We start from the raw sequence: 19460 nt of genomic DNA on the forward strand, positions 1-19460 counted from the left end.
GAAGTTATTGAAATGATGGAATAAAAATAAATTATATTCATGAATTAAAAATAATTTTGCAAGTAAAATCTTATGTGGCTTTTTAAAATTGTAGCATTTAAAGAAAATGACACTTGTCATTCATAGAGATGTGCTTGTTATTCTTCTACTATATACATACATACATACATACATACATACATACATACATATATATATATATATATATATATATTATTTTTCATGAAATACCACAAAATTGGAACAAAATGTCACATCTTTCTACTATACTTGGAGCAAAATTTGCTGCTTAACACAAGAATATCGATCACATGGAAGGGATGTTGCCATGTTCCTTGTCATTCGTCGTCACATACATTCTCATTCTCATCGTTATAAAAGACCGTCTTAGCCATTTTTGACACCCAATTAGAGCTATATTTGTACATTAGTTGAAGATTAGTTCTACGATTTGTGAATAATAAAAACCTCTTTAAAAATGTTATTGTTAAATTTAAGTAATTTCATATTCTTTTTAAAATTGATATATAGAAATTGGGTGTTGGGATCGAAACGTCTCCTGGAAGCCACCATCCGTTTCAAGAAATCTTAACCGTGAAACACGGAAGTACTGTTCAGTGTTCACCCCATTATAATGATACAATAAGGATAAGCTTTTGGTGGTGGCTTCAAATTATACGATAGAGTGAGAAAAAATATAATTTAGGCTTCAAGCTTTTGGTGGCTATAAATCGAAAAAAGGCACTTGGGATGGAAGAAGAAATCAGTTTCAGATGAACAAAAAAGCTCTTTATTAATGTTTTAAATTTTCGCAAAAATCTTTGAAGGGCTTTCAATGCCCTCATCATCCTCGTGCTTGTTTTACATGCAGTGTGTGTGTGTGTTAATTATTTTTGTAAGGCTTTCCCGCCACATACTGCTTTCTTTCTTCCTTTCTTTCCCTGCCATGCTTATATAACCTGGTGTGTGTGTTTTTTGTGCGTAAATAGCTGTGGAAAAATAATTTTAAGTGATTTTGAAGTAAATTTTTCAAGGCCAAATAAAATATAATGTGTATATAAACTTTCTAAGTAATTAAATAAATTGATTTAATACTTCACAAATTTTGAAACCCAAAAATAAAGGAGTTATGATATTATGAAATAGAGATCATGTTGGGATATGAAAGTTATTTGTAATCCAAAGATTTCGCATTAAATCTAAATTCTATAAATTTAAAATTTTAAATATTTAAATTAATCAGCAGTAATGGGCCGTCATTAAAATGAGAAAATTTATTGCACTAGTTAAATAAATTGACTTGTAATACAAATCTTATGTGGCTTTACGAAATTGCAGAATTTGAAAAAAAAAAAAAAAAGACGTGTCATCCATGTACTGATATACACAGGCTTGTTATTGCTCTGTTATGTATACAAAGAGATGGGAGAATTTGAAAAGAAGATTTTCTTGATCTCACTGTATTTTTTTTTAGCAAATTAACCTCACAATATTCAAAAAAATTAATTAAAAATAAAATTTATTTCATAGAGGGCATCTCAAAGGAGTTAAGTTAGAAACTATGGTCTGAACTTTTAAAACTGTATATTTATTATTTCTGAAATAACATGATATCCACGTTTTTCATCAGTCAATTTCTCAATTTTCTCTTCAGATTTTGATAACATTTTTATATAAAAATAAAATACGCTGTCAAATTGAGGTGTTTTAATTTTCAACACAATTTCGATAGATTCGTGATCCTTTATTTAGGCATAAAGCATAGATTTATATTATACTCCCTCTATTAAAAAATATAAGACATTTTTAGAAGAGTTAGATGTTAAAAAATATAATGCATTTTTAATTTTTTGAGGTATAATTATTGTCTTATTTTTTTAAAATTACCCCTATTGATAATGACTTTATATTTATTATGAGGTATTTAATAAGGATAAATATGAAAAGATAGGATTAATTGGAAAGTAGGTAACTATCTTATTGAGAAATGAAATTTGATTAAAAATATTTTATATTTTTAAATAGAGGGAGTAAACTTTAGGTTGGAATTGAGGATAGTTGTAAATAACTATTTTTGGATAATTAATATTATCTCAATTTTAATTGGGAATACAATTTTGAGAAAAAGGAGATAAAACATTATCTCATCCCTTATTAAATTATTTAAAAACACAACATTTAGTCTAGGGCGTATATAAAATAAGAGGGTGTGGAGAATTGCAATCCCGCATTGTTAAGTTTTGGTGGAAAAAAGAAGAAAGAAAAATGATATTAAGGGCTCTAAAAAAAACTTTATTACAATTTGAGTTTAAACAAATTTGATATTGTTCTACAGGTCTTGGAACTTTTATTATAATATTTCTTCACACTAAAAATATAATTTTTTCCTTAATGAAAAGAAATGGAATTGAATAAAGAAAGAAGATGATAAACGAGGAAATGAGTATTCAGCTAGAGGATGCAAAGGTTTTTGAGCTTTAATAGTGAGAAGTAACTTTTGAGGTGTGTAGATTTCAAAATCCCTCCATCTTAAGCAGTACTTTTAATGATTTCAATATCTCAGTCGGAGGTTTTGAAGGTTTCTCACATTCTAACTTGCATGAATTATTATTATTTGAATATTTGGTGAGCTAGGTTTAGCTGTTATTATCATTTGAAGGTTTCTCATGTTCTAGCTTGCACAAGGTTTGCCAGTGGTGCATGTCAGTTGTCGGTAAAGTGGCAACAAAGGTGATCTTCACTTATTTAATATGTAATAGTTTCATTTAATGAAAGCATTTATTGGGGATTTTACATGAGATAATAGGATGTATATGAGATAAACTTTTTGTTGTACAAATTGGACTATGATGTTGTTGAATTGTGATTCTGCTGTAGATATGAGCTAAAGGTTGTTCAACCATTTTGGCCATGAAAGTTTTAGAGTAAATTAGTTGTTGTACAATAATAATAATTGACCTACTGATATAAGTTAAAGGTTGCTGAATCATTAAGTTTGCTGTAAAAGTTTTAGAATGTATTAGTTGTTGTAAAATAGTAATGGTTAACTTTTTCATGTTGAATTTTGACATGTGAATTGAATAAAATATAACTCTTAATGTGAAGAAAATCTGCGGTCATAAACGTTGGAGTATCTGTTGTGCAAAAATGAACCTTAGAGTTGTTTATATTGAACTTTGAGTTGTGCAAAAATAAAAATTGGGCTTCTATATGTGGACATTTACCTAGATTAATTTATTAATTGTAGATTAAAATAAAAGAAGATTTGTCATTATTCAAGATGTGAGGAGGCTAGATATAGTTACAAGACATGTAAGAATCCTAACCTAGCATAAGAAGTAGTTACATTATTCCTTTTTGGTATACATAGGCAATTATAATTATGTATATGGAAGCATTCTTAAGTAATATTTTTTTGAGTAATTGAAAAATCACAAATATTTTTGTTTGTATATAAATAAGCAACCGTTAGATGTTTTGGATATAGTGGCTAGCTTTTTGTATATATCATACTTGAAATATTATGTCAAATTTTATGTGGATACTTGTTTTAATACCTAAGCTAGCACCGACATGGAATTCTTTATATCTAATATAATTGTCCTTCTTACTATTGAAAATGCATGGACTTTCTGTTAAACATGTGTAAACATCGTCTTGTGTATAGTGGATATTGTATCGTGCATGATCTGCCTAAACTTACCATTTTTGTTGAGCTTTAGCTAGTGAAATACTAAAAATGCATGGACTTTTTGTTGAGCATGTGTGGACATCATCTTGTGCATAATGGATGTTGTGTCGTGTATAATCTATTTCGTTGCTTCGAGAGTTTGCACGGGTTTTGAATTTAAATCAAGCAAAGGGCAAAATTATATTTTTAGTACGAAGAAATATTACAATAAGGGCCTCAAGGCTTGCAGAATAATGTCAAATTTATTTAGATTCAAATTGTTATAAAGTCTTTTTTTTAAAGCGTTTAATGTCATTCTTAAAAAAAAATTGGAATTTGTTTCAAAGCACAAGAGCAAGCAGGTGAGCTTTCTAACATATGTTTTGCTGCATATTTAATATTTAATATTTCGTTTTTGATCTGACGGTTGATATTGAATACTTTAACTCTGGCTTCAATGGAGATGGATTCGCTCGAGGAATTGAGTAAGAAAATCAATCGACACATTCAAAGGGTTGAAATTGAAATTTCAATGGTGAAGGCGAAAAATGAACTAGGCTTGAATTTATCAAAAGGTATGAGCCACGGGGTCTTTTGCGAGGAAATGAGGAGAAACATCCGTATACACTCTCTGAAGCTTCGTTGTGAAAAATCACGGATGATGGAAAAGAGTTATATGAGTCAACAAAAAAGTGGAGGCAGGAAAAGTTGAAGAAAATAAACAAGACAGGCGGGGAAGATGAAGCAAATTAGAAGCCTTCCTTCATTTCAGTTACTTCTCTCTTTGTTTTTAAGATGATTTTTAATGTGTCATGAATTTAGAATATTTAAATATTTTGTTTTTTAAATGGAAGATTAGATGATTTGTTTTGCCCTATAGCATTATTCTCTAGGTTCCCCATGAGCAATGACCTTAGGATTTGAAAAATGCCTTCACAGCATTGTATATAATTAATCACTCAAGCCTTATTAGTCGATCACTTGATATCCATTATATATAGAGAGTGCGCCCAGAGTGTGCTTTATGATTATGTCTATGGATCTGTGATTTTGTGATTCAGTGTATCTTTCATGTGATTATGTGTTTGGAAGTGAGATTTGATCATTGTTTTTAAATCGGTTCAAAGATTATGTGATTAATTAAAAAAATATTTTAAGTATTTTTATTTTTGATTGGTTTTAACAAAATATACTAATCCATATCAAAATATATTAATTTAAACATAATCAATCAAAATTCAAAAGAGATGACGACTCTCTCTCTCTCTCTCTCATTTAGAGTAAAATACACTCATCTTCCATCCATTTTGCTTAAATTACCCAAACCTCCCTTTTATTATTAAAATCTATACTTTAGTCCAATTGTTAACACCAGGAGTAATCTGTTAAATAATTTAAAATACTTAATTTTTTTATTTGTAATTATTTTGAAAATTTTAAAATTATTATTTTACCCTTATGATTTAGTTGTCTACTCTCTCTCAATATTAAAAACTTAATTATGCCAATATTAAAGAAATGATTTAAATTTTTTGTTGAAATTAATTAAATAAAAAATAAATATGAATTATATTGAGTACTGTTTTATCGAAAAAAATTCTGTACCTTATTATATTAAATCTTTGTTTTATTAAGTTTTTTTACTTGGTGTGTTTGAAATATTATTTTGGCCAAGTTATGAATTTAAATTTTAGAAAATGTTACTAAAAAATACATGTATATAACTAAGGAATTTAAAATATAAATGGAAAGTAAAAAAACATATGCATTATTTTTTTTTGTAATTTAAATGATTTTTAGATAGCATTTGTATTTAAAGGAAGAATATTTTATCAAATAAATATACCTTAAGGGGTTAATTAATCGTTGGGAAAATAAAAATAAAATTTTAAAAAAATATTTATGTTTTGTAACTATTTATATGAATGGAATAAAAATATACTTCCTTGACTATATTCCACATACACTTGATCTTAGCTAAAACGATATATAATTATATATCAATTAAATATTATGAACATTTTTAAGCTCATAAGTATATAAGTATGTATGCTACATAGCTTATAATTGATTTAATTTTAGATATCGTTTGGATTGATAACTTTAAATTTGAATTTTAAATATAAAATCTTGCATTTCAAATTTTATATTTATAATTTATGCATTTAAAATTTTTTATTTGAATAATTTAAAAAGTTTAAATAAAAAAAGAGATAATTTAAAACGAAAAGAAAAAAATTAAAAATAATAAGTTTACCTAATTTTTCTACCAACAAGAAATAATAAAAGATATAAGAGCCATTAAAGCATTCATAATAAAAATATAAAAAAATGGATGCTTGAAATTATTTGAAATTTAAATGATTAGCATACATAAAAAAATTAAAATTATTAAAAAATATAATAAGAGATGAAAAATTCAAAAAATTTCATCTATTCAAATGAAAATTTTCGTGTAAATAGAAATTCGAATTCAAATTTAAATTCCCGCAATCCAAACACAATTTCAAAAATCATCAAATAGACCTAAAATACGCATCCGCGCAGGGAATCAATAATATTCGCAACTATTCCATGTCCACCAAACATAACCCAACTATGGTTACTTTATCTAACTATAGTTGCAGCCCCGGTACTTTGGACAGCACAATCCATCCAAACAAGATGCCATAATGTGACACGTGGACGGCCAGAGATCGTCTCAACCGCCTTTCATTGTCGTTATTATTTATCAGGTTAAAATTAGGGTTCTTCATGCCCAATGAGAGCTTATCAGTTATCTCACACCGTTTTCCTCTACAAATCTTCTGTTCTTACGACCTTTTCATCGTCTTGAGATCATGGAGATGGAGCGCGTCTTTGAATTTCCTCATACTCACCTCGATCGTCGGCCGAGGAAGAGGGCGCGAATAGGTTGGGACATCCCTGAGGCCCCGAAGGTAATTTCTTTGATCCCGAACTCTCAGATCTGACATGATTTCTTGCTGTTTTTTGCCTTTTGGTTGTAGATCTGGTGAAGTTTGTGTAGATTAGGTATGTATAATTCAGGTACGGTCGGAGCTTCTGTCCGTGGTGTTATGTTGTTGTTCTTTTAGCTTTCTTTATGGATCTGCTTGATTTCGTCTAGTCTTTCAAATAATTTTTCTCGATTGGATATGATGAATAAGTTGATCTGATTCATGATCTGTGGGTTTTTTTCCCCTTTCCTTTTCTCAACTGTTTTATTAGCTGCCACGAACTCCTTTTTTTTTTTGGGGTCTTGGTATTGTGTCTTATGTATGACTGTTGCTCTGATGCATCTTATATGATCTATGAATATAAATTTTCTTTTTCCCTTTAATAATTAGTTATGTCACCCTCCTTCGTTCTTGCAAAATTTTCTTGTTCACATCCACATCGATCTTTAAGTTTTAATCTGGATCTAGCCTTTTGTAATGGATTTTTGAAGACTTTGCCGTGTTTTCATAAATTTAATTCGCTGTACTTCGGTTCTTAAACAGAAAAACAGTAGCTGAGCTGAAATTTATGGTTTTGTTTGCTAATTTCGTTTAATATCGTTTACTTTTTATAATGAACAGATGGAAGCTCTGTATCTTAGATTGGTTCTTGTCCAACCAAATCTATGTACTTTGTTTTGAATTCTGCCTCAGAAGCTTTGTTTTCATGTACACTTACTGTTTGATGCTTGTGGTTATGCATTTAGTATGCTAGAATTCTTATTTATTGCACTCGTTTGTTTAACTAACGATCTGAAATATTGTCAAGTAATATAAGCGAGGGCTCATGATGATGGGGTGGAATATATTTTTTTTAATTCTGAGTGGTACATGGATGGATGACTGTGTGTAGGCTCAGGTAGGATTGTTTTGTGGACAAGATGTTGGAAATTTTTCAAGCTATGCATCTTCAAGGGGGCCCTCAGAGCATACCAATAATTCTCTAAATGTTAAGGGAGTAGCTCGAAATGGTTCTCCCCCATGGCGAGATGATGACAAGGATGGGCATTACATGTTTGCGCTTGGAGAAAATTTAACTTCTCGCTGTAATTACACTCTACTATCATTAAGAAATTTCTGTCATACATATCATGGTTAAGACGTAGTTTTAGTTTATTTTCTAACATACATTCCATTAGAAGTAGACATTTTTGGCATTTAGATGGTCAACATTCTCATTAAGATTGTCTATATTTGGGTTTAGGAAGATGATTGAAGTAGATGTTAAGTGTCCTAGGCATAGGACCCTATTGTGCATTGAAGTACTTTTGGGGTTCCAGAGAGTCTGCACTGATTATTTTGGCATGGATGTCTTACAGTTGTTACTGTTTATGGTTGCAGATAAGATACGTAGCAAAATGGGGGAAGGAACTTTTGGGCAGGTCTTGGAATGCTGGGATCGGGAACGAAAGGAGATGGTTGCAGTAAAAATTGTTCGCGGGATAAAAAAGTATCGAGAAGCTGCCATGATAGAGATTGAGGTGCTGCAACAACTTGCTAAACATGATAAAGGTGGCAGTCGGTGAGTATTTTGACCTGAAATGCTGACAATATGAGCTACTGAAATGTATAGTTTTATTGTGGCATTGGTTAAATGGGTTTATTCCTTGCAGTTGTGTACAAATACGGAACTGGTTTGACTATCGTAATCATATCTGTATTGTAAGTATTTGATTGTTTTATAATGGATTAATGCCCCCAATTCATAGATAATTTGGGGATTAAGACTTCTGGGTGAATTTAAATGGTTTCAACAGGTGTTTGAGAAACTTGGACCAAGCTTATACGATTTTCTACGGAAAAACAATTATCGCTCATTTCCCATTGATCTTGTTCGCGAGATTGGCAGACAACTATTGGAATGTGTAGCATGTGTGTAGTATTTACTTGAACTAGTTTACTTTTGGCCTTCTTTCTGTTACAAGCACTTTGCATTGGTTGAATTTTGATATTTGCTTTGTCATGCCATTTGTGGTGATAATTTTGATCATTTGAATCTGTGACTGGTCCTAAAAAATGTTTATTATGAATTTTTAAAGACTGAATTCTCATAATTCAATTCTCTGTGATCTGGTTCTAATAGTCTGATGAATTTGCAGTCATGCATGATTTGCACATGATCCATACGGACTTGAAGCCGGAAAATATACTTCTAGTTTCGCCGGAGTATGTTAGGGTTCCTGACTACAGGGTGTGTATTTTGTTTTCATGCCCGTCTTCGTGTTATTGATGTTTGTGAAGGAATTTTTCAGATCTAATTAATTCCTTGAATATCTTTATGCTAAACAGAGCTCTTCCAGATCACCTAGTTCTTATTTCAAGAGAGTGCCAAAGTCAAGTGCTATCAAAGTTATTGATTTTGGTAGCACCACTTATGAACGGGAAGATCAGACTTACATTGTATCAACACGGCATTATAGGGCACCGGAAGTTATTCTTGGTATATATAGTCACGATCTAAACCAAATTGTACTGTTATGTAAACAACAGATGGATTGTTGTCTTGCAACTCCTGCGGTTGTGATGATATCAGCTTGATGTACTTATTATGGCTTTTCAGGGCTTGGATGGAGTTATCCTTGTGACATATGGAGTGTGGGATGCATATTGATAGAGCTATGCACTGTACGAATTACTATGTTGTAACATGTGGCTTAGCACGCATCCCCCTCTTCTGGTTTCTTATGGCTTATGTGTTTGATTTGCAGGGTGAAGCCTTGTTTCAGACTCATGAGAATTTGGAGCACCTTGCGATGATGGAGAGAGTGCTTGGTCCGATACCTCAACACATGTTGAAGAGAGTAGAGTAAGCGATTGTGCTCTGGGGTTTTGATATCAGTAGATTGTTTTCTGACATATAATAAATAGTAAATTTGTTGCCTTATGTAGCCGACATGCGGAGAAGTATGTTAGAAGGGGTCGACTAGATTGGCCAGAGGGTGCCACTTCTAGGGATAGTATTAAAGCTGTAATGAAGCTGCCTCGGCTTCAGGTCAGTTGTCCGTTTATTGTCTATTAGGCGATTCGTGGTTTTGTTTGTGTGAAGTGTTAACTGGCTGTTCGAATAAGGGGATGATGGTAATATTTTACTAATAGTATATGTGTGGGGTGCAGAATCTGGTAATGCAGCACGTGGACCATTCAGCTGGAGATCTCATACATGTGTTGCAGGGGTTACTTAGATATGACCCTAGTGAAAGGCTAACCGCTAGGGAAGCACTAAGACATCCCTTCTTTACAAGAGATCACCTTAGGAGATAACCTTTTTTCGCACGGTGCTTGCGGTTGGAAGCCTGTTACCGCAGAATTATTTTTCGATTGATAATTTCCAACTGATGATAAATTTATGTGGCTGACCCTAAGAATTTAATGTAAATATCTAATGTACCATTTGGCGCTTGGAATTTCTCGGCTTCAGCGGCTCGGGTTACTTTGGTAAAACGAGTTGAAACCTTGATGAATTTTTAGGAAGTTGACGAGTTCTCAAGTGTTCTGGTTATCGTAAAATCGAAGGACGTTTTGAGTGCTATTTGTAACAAGTAGTGTAAAAGAGGGTTAGCCATACTTATTACTTTTCAGGTTTTGAAGGCTCTGGGCAACGAAATGGATCGGGTTTACTTCTTTTTTAAATGTTTGATTTTAAATATTTTTTTTTTCTTATATTTAAACTGACATTAGAGGTACAATGAGGAAGGATGTAAAAAAATAAAGTGGAGAGGAAGGAAGCGTGTAGGTGGAAGTCTCGACTCGTTACGGCAAACCAGCGCGCACGTTGCATTCTTGAAGATTCACGTTAACAACCAGTGGGTCAACAAATCTCATCTGTCAAAATGCGGGTCCGTTAGTTTAGTTTTGTCTTAAGTGGTGTATGGTCCCTGTAATGCACGATAAACGTAATAAATGATCGTTAATCTATATAATAGAGTTTAAGGTATATTGAGAACTTGTATTTTTAAATTAAAATAAATTTTGAATCAAAATATTGTTTTTTGCAGACTGAAGTTATTTATTTTATTTACATGACAATATTAAATTTTTAACTGATTAGCATTGTTTAAAATAATTATAAAAATTAATAATTTAATTTTATATAAGGAGTTTGATGATTTATTCTGATTTTTTTTTTTTTTATACCTGAAGTATCATCACGCCATTGTTAGTAATTATGAGGCTAATTTTTTAAGAAATTTGATGGTCATTTAAGGGGTTGTTTTCTCCTAATAAATACTTGAGGTGTGAATAAATTTAACTTTTGAATTCAGATTATGTCTAACTTTTGTTTTTCTTTTCAATTATGTGATTATTTATATTTATAACAACAGTAATAATTATTTGCAAATATTATTGTCCTTTATGATTGATTTACATTTGCAAAATGATACATACAAGATACGATTATACAAGAGCCTCTTTCAAATTTATTATGACCACCATATATCCTATTATATCTTTTAGGTCCCTTATCATCTCAAAATGGCTATTAATTAGGGCATGTTTTGTACACTTATCAAAAAATTAAAATAGTAATAATCTAGGTGAAAAGAAATGTTATTGAACATATAATCTCTTAAAAGAATACAACAAATAAATTGGTGGCTTGTAGAAGATATTCAGAATTGTTTTAATTATAGAGGGATTAAACTCATGAGCCACACCATGAAATTGTGGGAGAAAGTAATTGAGCACAAATTGAGATTGGAGACAAGTATTTTTGAAAATCAGTTTGGTTTTATGCCAGGTAGATCAACTACAGAAGCAATTTATCTATTAAGGGGATTAATGAAAAAATATCGTTGTAAAAATAAAGATTTACACATGATTTTTATTGATTTGGAAAAAGCTTATGACCGTATACCAAGAGAAGTGTTTTGGAAAGCGTTGGAAAAAAAGGAAGTACGGATTGCTTATATTAAAGCCATACAAGATATGTATGAAGGGGTAAAAACTAGTATAAGAACACCTAGTGGTCAAACAAATGATTTTCCTATAAAGATTGGACTTCATCAGGGATCATCTCTGAGTCCTTATCTGTTCAACTTGATCCCATATATTTTGACGAAACATATTCAAGGAGAAATTTCCAAATGTATGCTCTTTGCGGATGATATAGTTCTTATAGTAGAGACAAGACAAGAGATTAATTGCAAACTTGAGTTATGGAGGAGGGCATTGGAGTCGAAAGGTTTCTTTCTGAGTAGGAGTAAGACGGAATATTTATATTGTAAATTTGGTAAGAGACTATTTGACAATAATTTAGAAGTGAAATTGGGAGATCAAATTATACCTCAAGTGAAAAAATTTAGATATTTGGGAGCCATTATTCAAAATGATAGCGAAATCAGTGAAGATATTTCACATAGGATTCAAGCTGGGTGGTTTAATTGGAGAAAAGCTAAAGGAGTTATTTGCGACCGTAAGGTGCCTAATAAACTTAAAGGAAAGTTTTATCGCATTGCTATCAGATCGGCAATGTTATATAGTAGTGAATGCTGGGCTCTAACGGGACAACAAGAGCATAAAGTTGGAGTAGCAGAGATGAGAATGTTACGATGGATGTGCGGACATACACGTAAAGATAAAATTCAAAATGAGCACATACGCGAAAAAGTGAGGGTAGCACCTATTGAGGAAAAAATGGTAGAAAATCGGTTGAGATGGTTTGGGCATGTACAAAGAAGACCAAGGGAGGCACCAGTGAGAAGAGTGGAACGTATAACTTTGAGTCCGATTAAGAGGGGTAGAGGAAGGCCTAAGAGAATACTCTTAGAAGTTGTTGAACACGATCTCTTAATTAATAATATTCCTAAAAGCTTGATAAATGATAGAGCACAATGACGTCTTGCAATCCATGTAGCCGACCCCACCTAGTGGGATAAAGGCTTGTTGTTGTTGTTGTTGTTGTTGTTGTATAGAAAAATCTACCAAGTAGTAAAACAAAAACATTATAGAACATAAATCATTGAAGCAACTTGGAGTAATACAATGCATAACCCATCAACTATATTAGCGCTCTAACTATCAAAAATAGTTATTACATGATAATTTAGTTGGTTCACCCAAAAAAAAAAATCAATAAGCTCTCTTGACTTTATTTTTTCAATTATACATAGAAATTATGTAGCAGTTAAAGATAATTAAGGGTGATCTAATTAAATAAACTCCATAGACATTAGGTTTAACTTTTAAGCAAAGCTGTGGAGCAAAAATTTATGGCATGCAATATCAAGGCAAGGAACTCACATAAACTTTAGCAAAAATTCTTTTCTTGGGATCCCACTTAAACATCATGTTTACCAAATCTATAGCACTATCTAAGATAATCAACAACTATTTAGACTCAAAATCTATGACTCTATTCGAAATCTGCATAAAAGCTCACAACTCAATTTTACAAGTAATAAGAAAAAGTAAGTGCAGTTTAGATAATAATAAAAAAAAAATTCACACACACACTACATATATGAAATCTCATAATACAATAAAATCATTAATTACCAGCCCAAAATGGCAGGACCACACCCAGTAAGATACATAGGATAGCACCAGCACTACTATTCCACATGCTTGCTTTTGGTCCATAACACCTGCACAACACCTCAGAAACAATCTAATAGGCACCCCTAACCACATCATAAAACTCTTACGCCGAAGGGAGAGGAGAAGCATAGAAAAAGTAACGATAGGTCATCATAATAAATTGAGTTATAAAAGAAAAATTTCAATAAGACAAATCCTTTTTCTCCTTATTGCAATCCTATCAGATTTTACATATATCAGAAACTAAGAAAAATACGACCTTACTCTTAATCTTGACTTTTAGTAATTCATTTATTGCATATGGCATTTGGTGAAAGTGAACAAAACTTGATGAAAATTATGAATACATACTAGTAAAATGTATTTTTTGGCCAGCACACTAATAAAATATACAAACAAATAATATGATAAACAGTAATAAACACAAGTTCTATGCCACATATACGATGTAAATGACTTGAGGATAATAACAAGATAAAGTAGCTTGTAAAGACCTTCACCATAACAAAAAGTGGCTACTGTGTAATGGTAATAATATTGGTCATGCTGAAATTACTGAGATATACTCACCGTTGCAAAAGAGTTAGCGATTGCATCTCCTCTTTTTTATTCACTGCAAATGTAATTGTAAATTCCTTTTCACCATGTTTTCTCTATCTCTTTTAGCATGTTTCTTCTTCCTTTTATTTTGGGCTTTAGGCAATGTGGATCATTCAATTTCCCCCCAAATGCTCCGATGACAACAATTTTATTATAATAATGGGAAAGGAGGAAGGCATAATAATGATTGAGGAAGTTAATGATGATATGAAGATATTAAGGAGACTAATCATGGGAGAAGTTGTGACCCACGTTTTCATCCATTTGGTAACTGGTAAATGATAATTGCTTCCACTACTCCAATATTCTTTAGCAAGACGCAGTTATGGAGGAGCTAATTAAATATAAACTAAAATAATAAATTATGAGTAAGAAGTTGGAAAGTTAGGATAATGAAGAGATTTTTGAAGATAAGGAAGTTGCACATATTTACTTGTAATTTTTAAATTTTAAATCAAAAATTTGAAATTGTAAATAAATTAATAGAAAGTTAAGATAATGAAGAGATACTTGTTATGGAGTAGTTTTATATTTATTTTTTTATTTATATTTAAAAAAATAAGAGCATAAATGACGGCATTCTAATTTTATATATACATAATTTAGTTGATTCAAGATGTTATATTATTTATCATAATAAATAATATATTATTTATCATTATTCTTATTTCTATCTTGCCATGATCTCTTAGTTTTTAAAATTAAATGTTTAAACTAGGAATAAGATTAATGATGGGAGAGCGGGAGAGATGATGAGAGAGGAATGAGGAAAAAAACTGAATTAAGATAAATCGGTGTTTAAAATAGAAATAGGAATTATGAAAATAAGTTAATAGAATCAAATGAAGTTGATGTGGCATTTTGTATTTGCAGCAGTTTGAAAATAGGACATGTGTCAAGCTTGGAAGGGAACTTGTGATTCTACTTATATATATATATATATATATATGTATATATATATATATATATGTAGATTATTAATTTAGCTTTCTAAGTGTCATTTACCGATATTCATACAAATTTAATTGATGATATAGGACAATAATGTGTACTATAGTTGATTTGATTTTATCTAAGGTTTGTCGTTAATGTTTTTGTAACTCTTTCAAGCTTAATAATTAATATACAATTAGTTTTCATCATCCTCTGGTTATAAAAAATCATTGGTCTTTCTTATGGAAATTAAAGCTGCCTGTGGAGTACATCTTTTTAACTTGGAAGCTTTTTCATAAGTTCCCGTGACAGGAGATATTTTGCAAAAGTATCATTTACCTAACGGAACCCAGTGTCCCTTTTCTTGTGGTGAAGATGAATCTTTGAATCATATTTTGACTTGATGCCCTTTTTCTTGTTGACTGTGGTTTGCTTGCCTTCATTTCACACAACCTTCATCTGTGTGCGTATTGTGGAATAGCTATCAACCATCTTTTAGTTAACTTCATCAGGAAGGCCTTGTTAATGCAATTTGTGCAAGTATCACTTTAACAAATTTGCTTTAGCGGTCAAAGAATAATTTCATCCATTGTGGAAAGTCTATTAATCAAATATGAAGTTATTCAACAACTACATGACCATAGTTTTCTCATAAAAAACGCATGTCAATGGAAAGTGGAAACCGGTTCCTTCCTTGGACTCACATCATCGTTCATGTAAAGCTTAAAACTCGAGTGCGAATGCCTCAGTGGTTGGTCAATTTGGGTAAAGAAGATAAAATAATAGTAATGAAAAGAAATGTTGTCCATTGTTTGATCATAATTCAGTTGGGGTTTCAAACCTTGCACATTACTACTATAAAAAAAAAAAAAAAACCTCAAGACACTGCTCTTTTGCCTCCTTTTTTCTAGAGCTTCTCTTTGGTGGATTAAAAACTAATGCATCAACCATCATGTAAGCTTTAATTCCTTGCAACTAAATTATATCAACAACGTCTTCATCACCCAGGATTTGTTTCACTTGGGTTCTACTCACCTTATTTCCAAGCATATACTATCTCTGCTACAATCTCTCACATTTTTGATATTAAGCTTGTCCATGCTGATCTTTTCTTTTCAATTTTAAGTTTTTTTCAATGGGCTTTTTTCTTGTCTTGTAATATTTTTACTATATAATATAATTTGCTCTTTGCTTTGTTGAAAAAACATAAGTAATTTTTCTGGTGTTATCAATTTTTCATTCAAATTATAATAATTAATTGTATATGATTATGAAATTTAAAGGAGTTAATTGACAAATATTAGATTTTAAGAACCAAATTGATAATTTAGGTGAATTTAAGTGACCCACAGTTCCATTATCTCCATGAAAAACAACATATTTATGAAAGTGGCGGTAGGACCTAACCCCACGAGCAGGAATTAGATTTTTTTTTTTTGACCAAAGAGCAGGAATTAGATTGAGTACATGTAATTTGTGGGCGATTAATTAATTATTACACGAGTAGGAATTATAATCTGTACGTTATAATTGTACAAGATATGATGATTGATGAGAAATTGAGAATAGATTTGTGCTCTTTCATGAAAAAATCTTCGTAGAAAAAATATGAATAAAACAATTATATTTGATATCTTATGACAATAAAATAACAAATTAACTTGATAATGGAAAAACAATTGTATCTTTTCATTTTTTGTATTTTAAAGAAAGAGTATTTAAACACGTTGAAAATGATGAGATTATTATAAGTTCGTTTTATGTCTTACCATTTTTTACACGGATATAGATTCTGTCCATACTTTTTTTCAATATCTCTCTTTTCATATACAATATTTTTGGTTTGTTTAATTCTTCATTTAACTTAACAGTGTAAGATTACTAATTATAACATTAACTAAACTAAATATATTATATATTTAATTATTATATACGAAGGAGGCAATATGATTTTTTTTTTCAAAAATATTTAATTAACTAATAACAAAAAATGTGCAACCATAAAATCAAATGAACTGGTGAGATTGCAGATGTAAAGATGTATCTGAAGAAAATATTGAAAGAGGAATCAAATCCTTATTCATCCATGAATGAATGCCATTTTTATTCAACAACTGAACAACAAACCTATGTTGGGCTTAAAAGCCTAAAACCAACCAGGAGTTAGCACAAAGAAAAATTGTATACATGGATCAAAGAGTTTATGCAGCATCAAGTCTGAGTCAATTCTTTTTCCCTTGTAAAGGGGCAATCCCATTAAGAAATAAGAAAGTTCTTTAGAAAAACTCGAGAGCCCAGCAATTATTCAGCAGAAAAGGAAACAAATCATTGTCAATGCGAAATCTACATTCTGATACATAGTTGCAATTTCGATTAATGCATGGACTTGTGGAATGTCAAAGTTATCAGTCCCTAAGTCCAAACATGATAAAGCCCAGAGCCCAACACAAAGCAATATGTCCAAATTAATTAGGTCATTCTAGAATAATCTCACCATTGTACACGTGTTACACTCTCATTGATTTCAGTGGTGTATATATCGGCCAGCACGGTATCGTTCAAGAAATGTAATGAAATATGGTGTCAGAATCATTCAGAATACTTTTCTGCTATGTTTCGCCTTTATCTGATTTTTGTATTCTGCTTTGGTATGGAAGCAACATCGTGCGTGCCGTGGCTTTTCAACCAATTCTTAACCAATATTTTCCCGATGAACCAAATCATCAAAACCTTGTACCCAAAAAAAAAAAAAAATGATCAAAACCTTTACTTGTCTCTCTGTTGAATCATCAGTCATCACCCTTCTGTTGGCGTTCAAGCTGTCAAGAGGAAAGCAATCCAATCTGCCTCGAGGCCCACCAAAAAAGCCTTTTGTCGGCAATCTACATCAACTAGGTCCACTTCTTCAACGGTCCTTCCGAGAGCTCTCTAATAAATACGGCCCTCTAGTTTTGTTGCAGATGGCTCAAATTCCAACCCTCGTCGTGTCTTCTGCAAATTTAGCCAAACGAGTTCTGAAAACACACGACGTAGATTTTGCAAACAGAGTTCGAGGCGCAGCTGCGACAATCATATTCTAAGGGTGCAAGGGCGTAGCCTTCTTAAACTGTGGTGAAAGCTGGAGACAAAAGAGGAAACTGTGTCTGTGTGTGCTCGAGCTCTTAAGCTTGAAAAGGGTTCGATCGTTTCAGTTCATAAGGGATGATGAAATGGAAGATCTGATCAATAACATAAGAAAAGCCTACTCGAGAAGTAATGGAAGAAGTTGCTGCGTGACGCGAACATAAGTGAGATTTTAAGTGCAGCATCAAACGACATAATTTGCAGGTGCATTATTAGACAGAAGTCTGAAACAGAAGATAGCAGCAGATTCTGAGATTTGGCTAGGAGGGAGGTGATTCATCTTGGGGATATAAGTTTGGGAGATGTGTTTCCATCGTCGGGTTGGGTTAATTATCTCACAGGGAAAGTGAGGGAGTTCAAGAAAACTTTCGGAGTTGGATGGTTTCTTTGATGAGGTAATTGCAGAGCACAAGCCAAATAAGAAGGACGATGATGAGAAGAGAGACTTCGTGGATACTCTTCTCCAAGTTCAACAGAGTGGTGATCAACTTGACTTTGAGCTGGACCAAGATAACTTCAAAGCTATCTTTACGGTAAGATCGACCTTGACTATACATACATACATTGCATCGATGAATTGATTTCCTGGTTAGTACTGTCAACTAGATCTCGATCGGTCTCTGCAATTGTAGGCAGCCATCACACACACAGGTATGGTTTTTTAACTTGTAATAACTTATTATAGCCCAGATGATCAACATAGAATGAAGTGTGTGGTTAATGAGTCTCGAGTTGAACTTTTAGTGATCAAAGGATGGTTTTGAACGGATGAGGATCATCTCCATACTCTCTCTCTCAATGCATCTTTCAATACTCAATCATATCCATCCATCTAATTATTCATTTGATTTAACGGTGACGTATGATATTAAAATAAATATATTATTTATTTAATGATGATCATAAATGAGCATTATAATTTGTTTGAAAGCATTTGAGACATAATAGTAAATAATTTATTTATTTTACTGCCATAATTAACAATATGACATCATTAAATTAAATAAATAATTAAATGAATGGGTGAGATTGAGTATTGAGAGAAGGTATGGAGAGGATCTAAATTCAATTCGAAACTATAGTTGCTCCATTCAACTTTTTATTTTATTTTTTATTGGTGAACTGAACCATTCAACTTTGAACAATTATAAGATTTTATTGATTAAATTTTGAATGCCTAGCTTGCTGGCTATTACTGATGGTGATAAATTATAGCCATAGTTTTGGCGATAAAGATAGCTATTACAGTAAGACCAATTAGAGATTCCAATAATGTTGGATTGGATGACCATTTTATAGCGATCAAGTAACTAGAGGTTTACCAATTATAAGCTTTATGAATATCCTTTTTTTGCTTTCTCTGGAGCAAAGAAATCGATTTGATCTTTTCAAATAAATTTAATTAGATTGCCTTTTTTTTCAGTATCAATGGTGTATCTATTTTTATAATTTTTAAAAATAAAAATCAAGATGAAGATATATTTTTAACCCCGTACATCATTGGACCGATATATTATTTGGTGAAATTAAATTAAAAGACGGTCTCCCAATACGCACACAATATGTATACATATGAATATAATTTTTCAAAAATAAAGAAA

The 19460-nt window shown here is 31.6% G+C and overlaps 1 protein-coding gene across 3 annotated transcripts; it reads left to right on the forward strand.

The window, feature by feature from the left end:
• The first annotated feature begins 6417 nt into the window (after positions 1–6417).
• On the forward strand, positions 6418–10296 carry LOC129309394 (serine/threonine-protein kinase AFC2). Of its 3 annotated transcripts, XM_054950964.1 has the most exons (11): positions 6418–6609; positions 7520–7712; positions 8008–8188; positions 8280–8328; positions 8424–8538; positions 8766–8857; positions 8956–9106; positions 9227–9291; positions 9375–9472; positions 9556–9658; positions 9781–10296. In XM_054950964.1, the coding sequence occupies exons 1-11, from the start codon at positions 6511–6513 to the stop codon at positions 9925–9927; spliced, it is 1293 nt and encodes a 430-aa protein (XP_054806939.1). In that variant the 5' UTR covers positions 6418–6510; the 3' UTR covers positions 9928–10296. The 3 variants fall into 3 exon arrangements, with proteins under 3 accessions (XP_054806939.1, XP_054806940.1, XP_054806941.1); XM_054950965.1 differs by lacking the exon at positions 7520–7712 and having other exon boundaries at positions 6453–6609; XM_054950966.1 differs by lacking the exons at positions 6418–6609; positions 7520–7712; positions 8280–8328; positions 8424–8538 and having other exon boundaries at positions 8019–8188.
• Positions 10297–19460: the final 9164 nt, after the last annotated feature.

This window comes from Prosopis cineraria, unplaced genomic scaffold, assembly GCF_029017545.1.
Source record: "Prosopis cineraria cultivar Desert tree isolate PC_DT_omini unplaced genomic scaffold, ASM2901754v1 PC4, whole genome shotgun sequence".
NCBI classification, from domain to species: Eukaryota; Viridiplantae; Streptophyta; class Magnoliopsida; order Fabales; family Fabaceae; genus Prosopis; species Prosopis cineraria.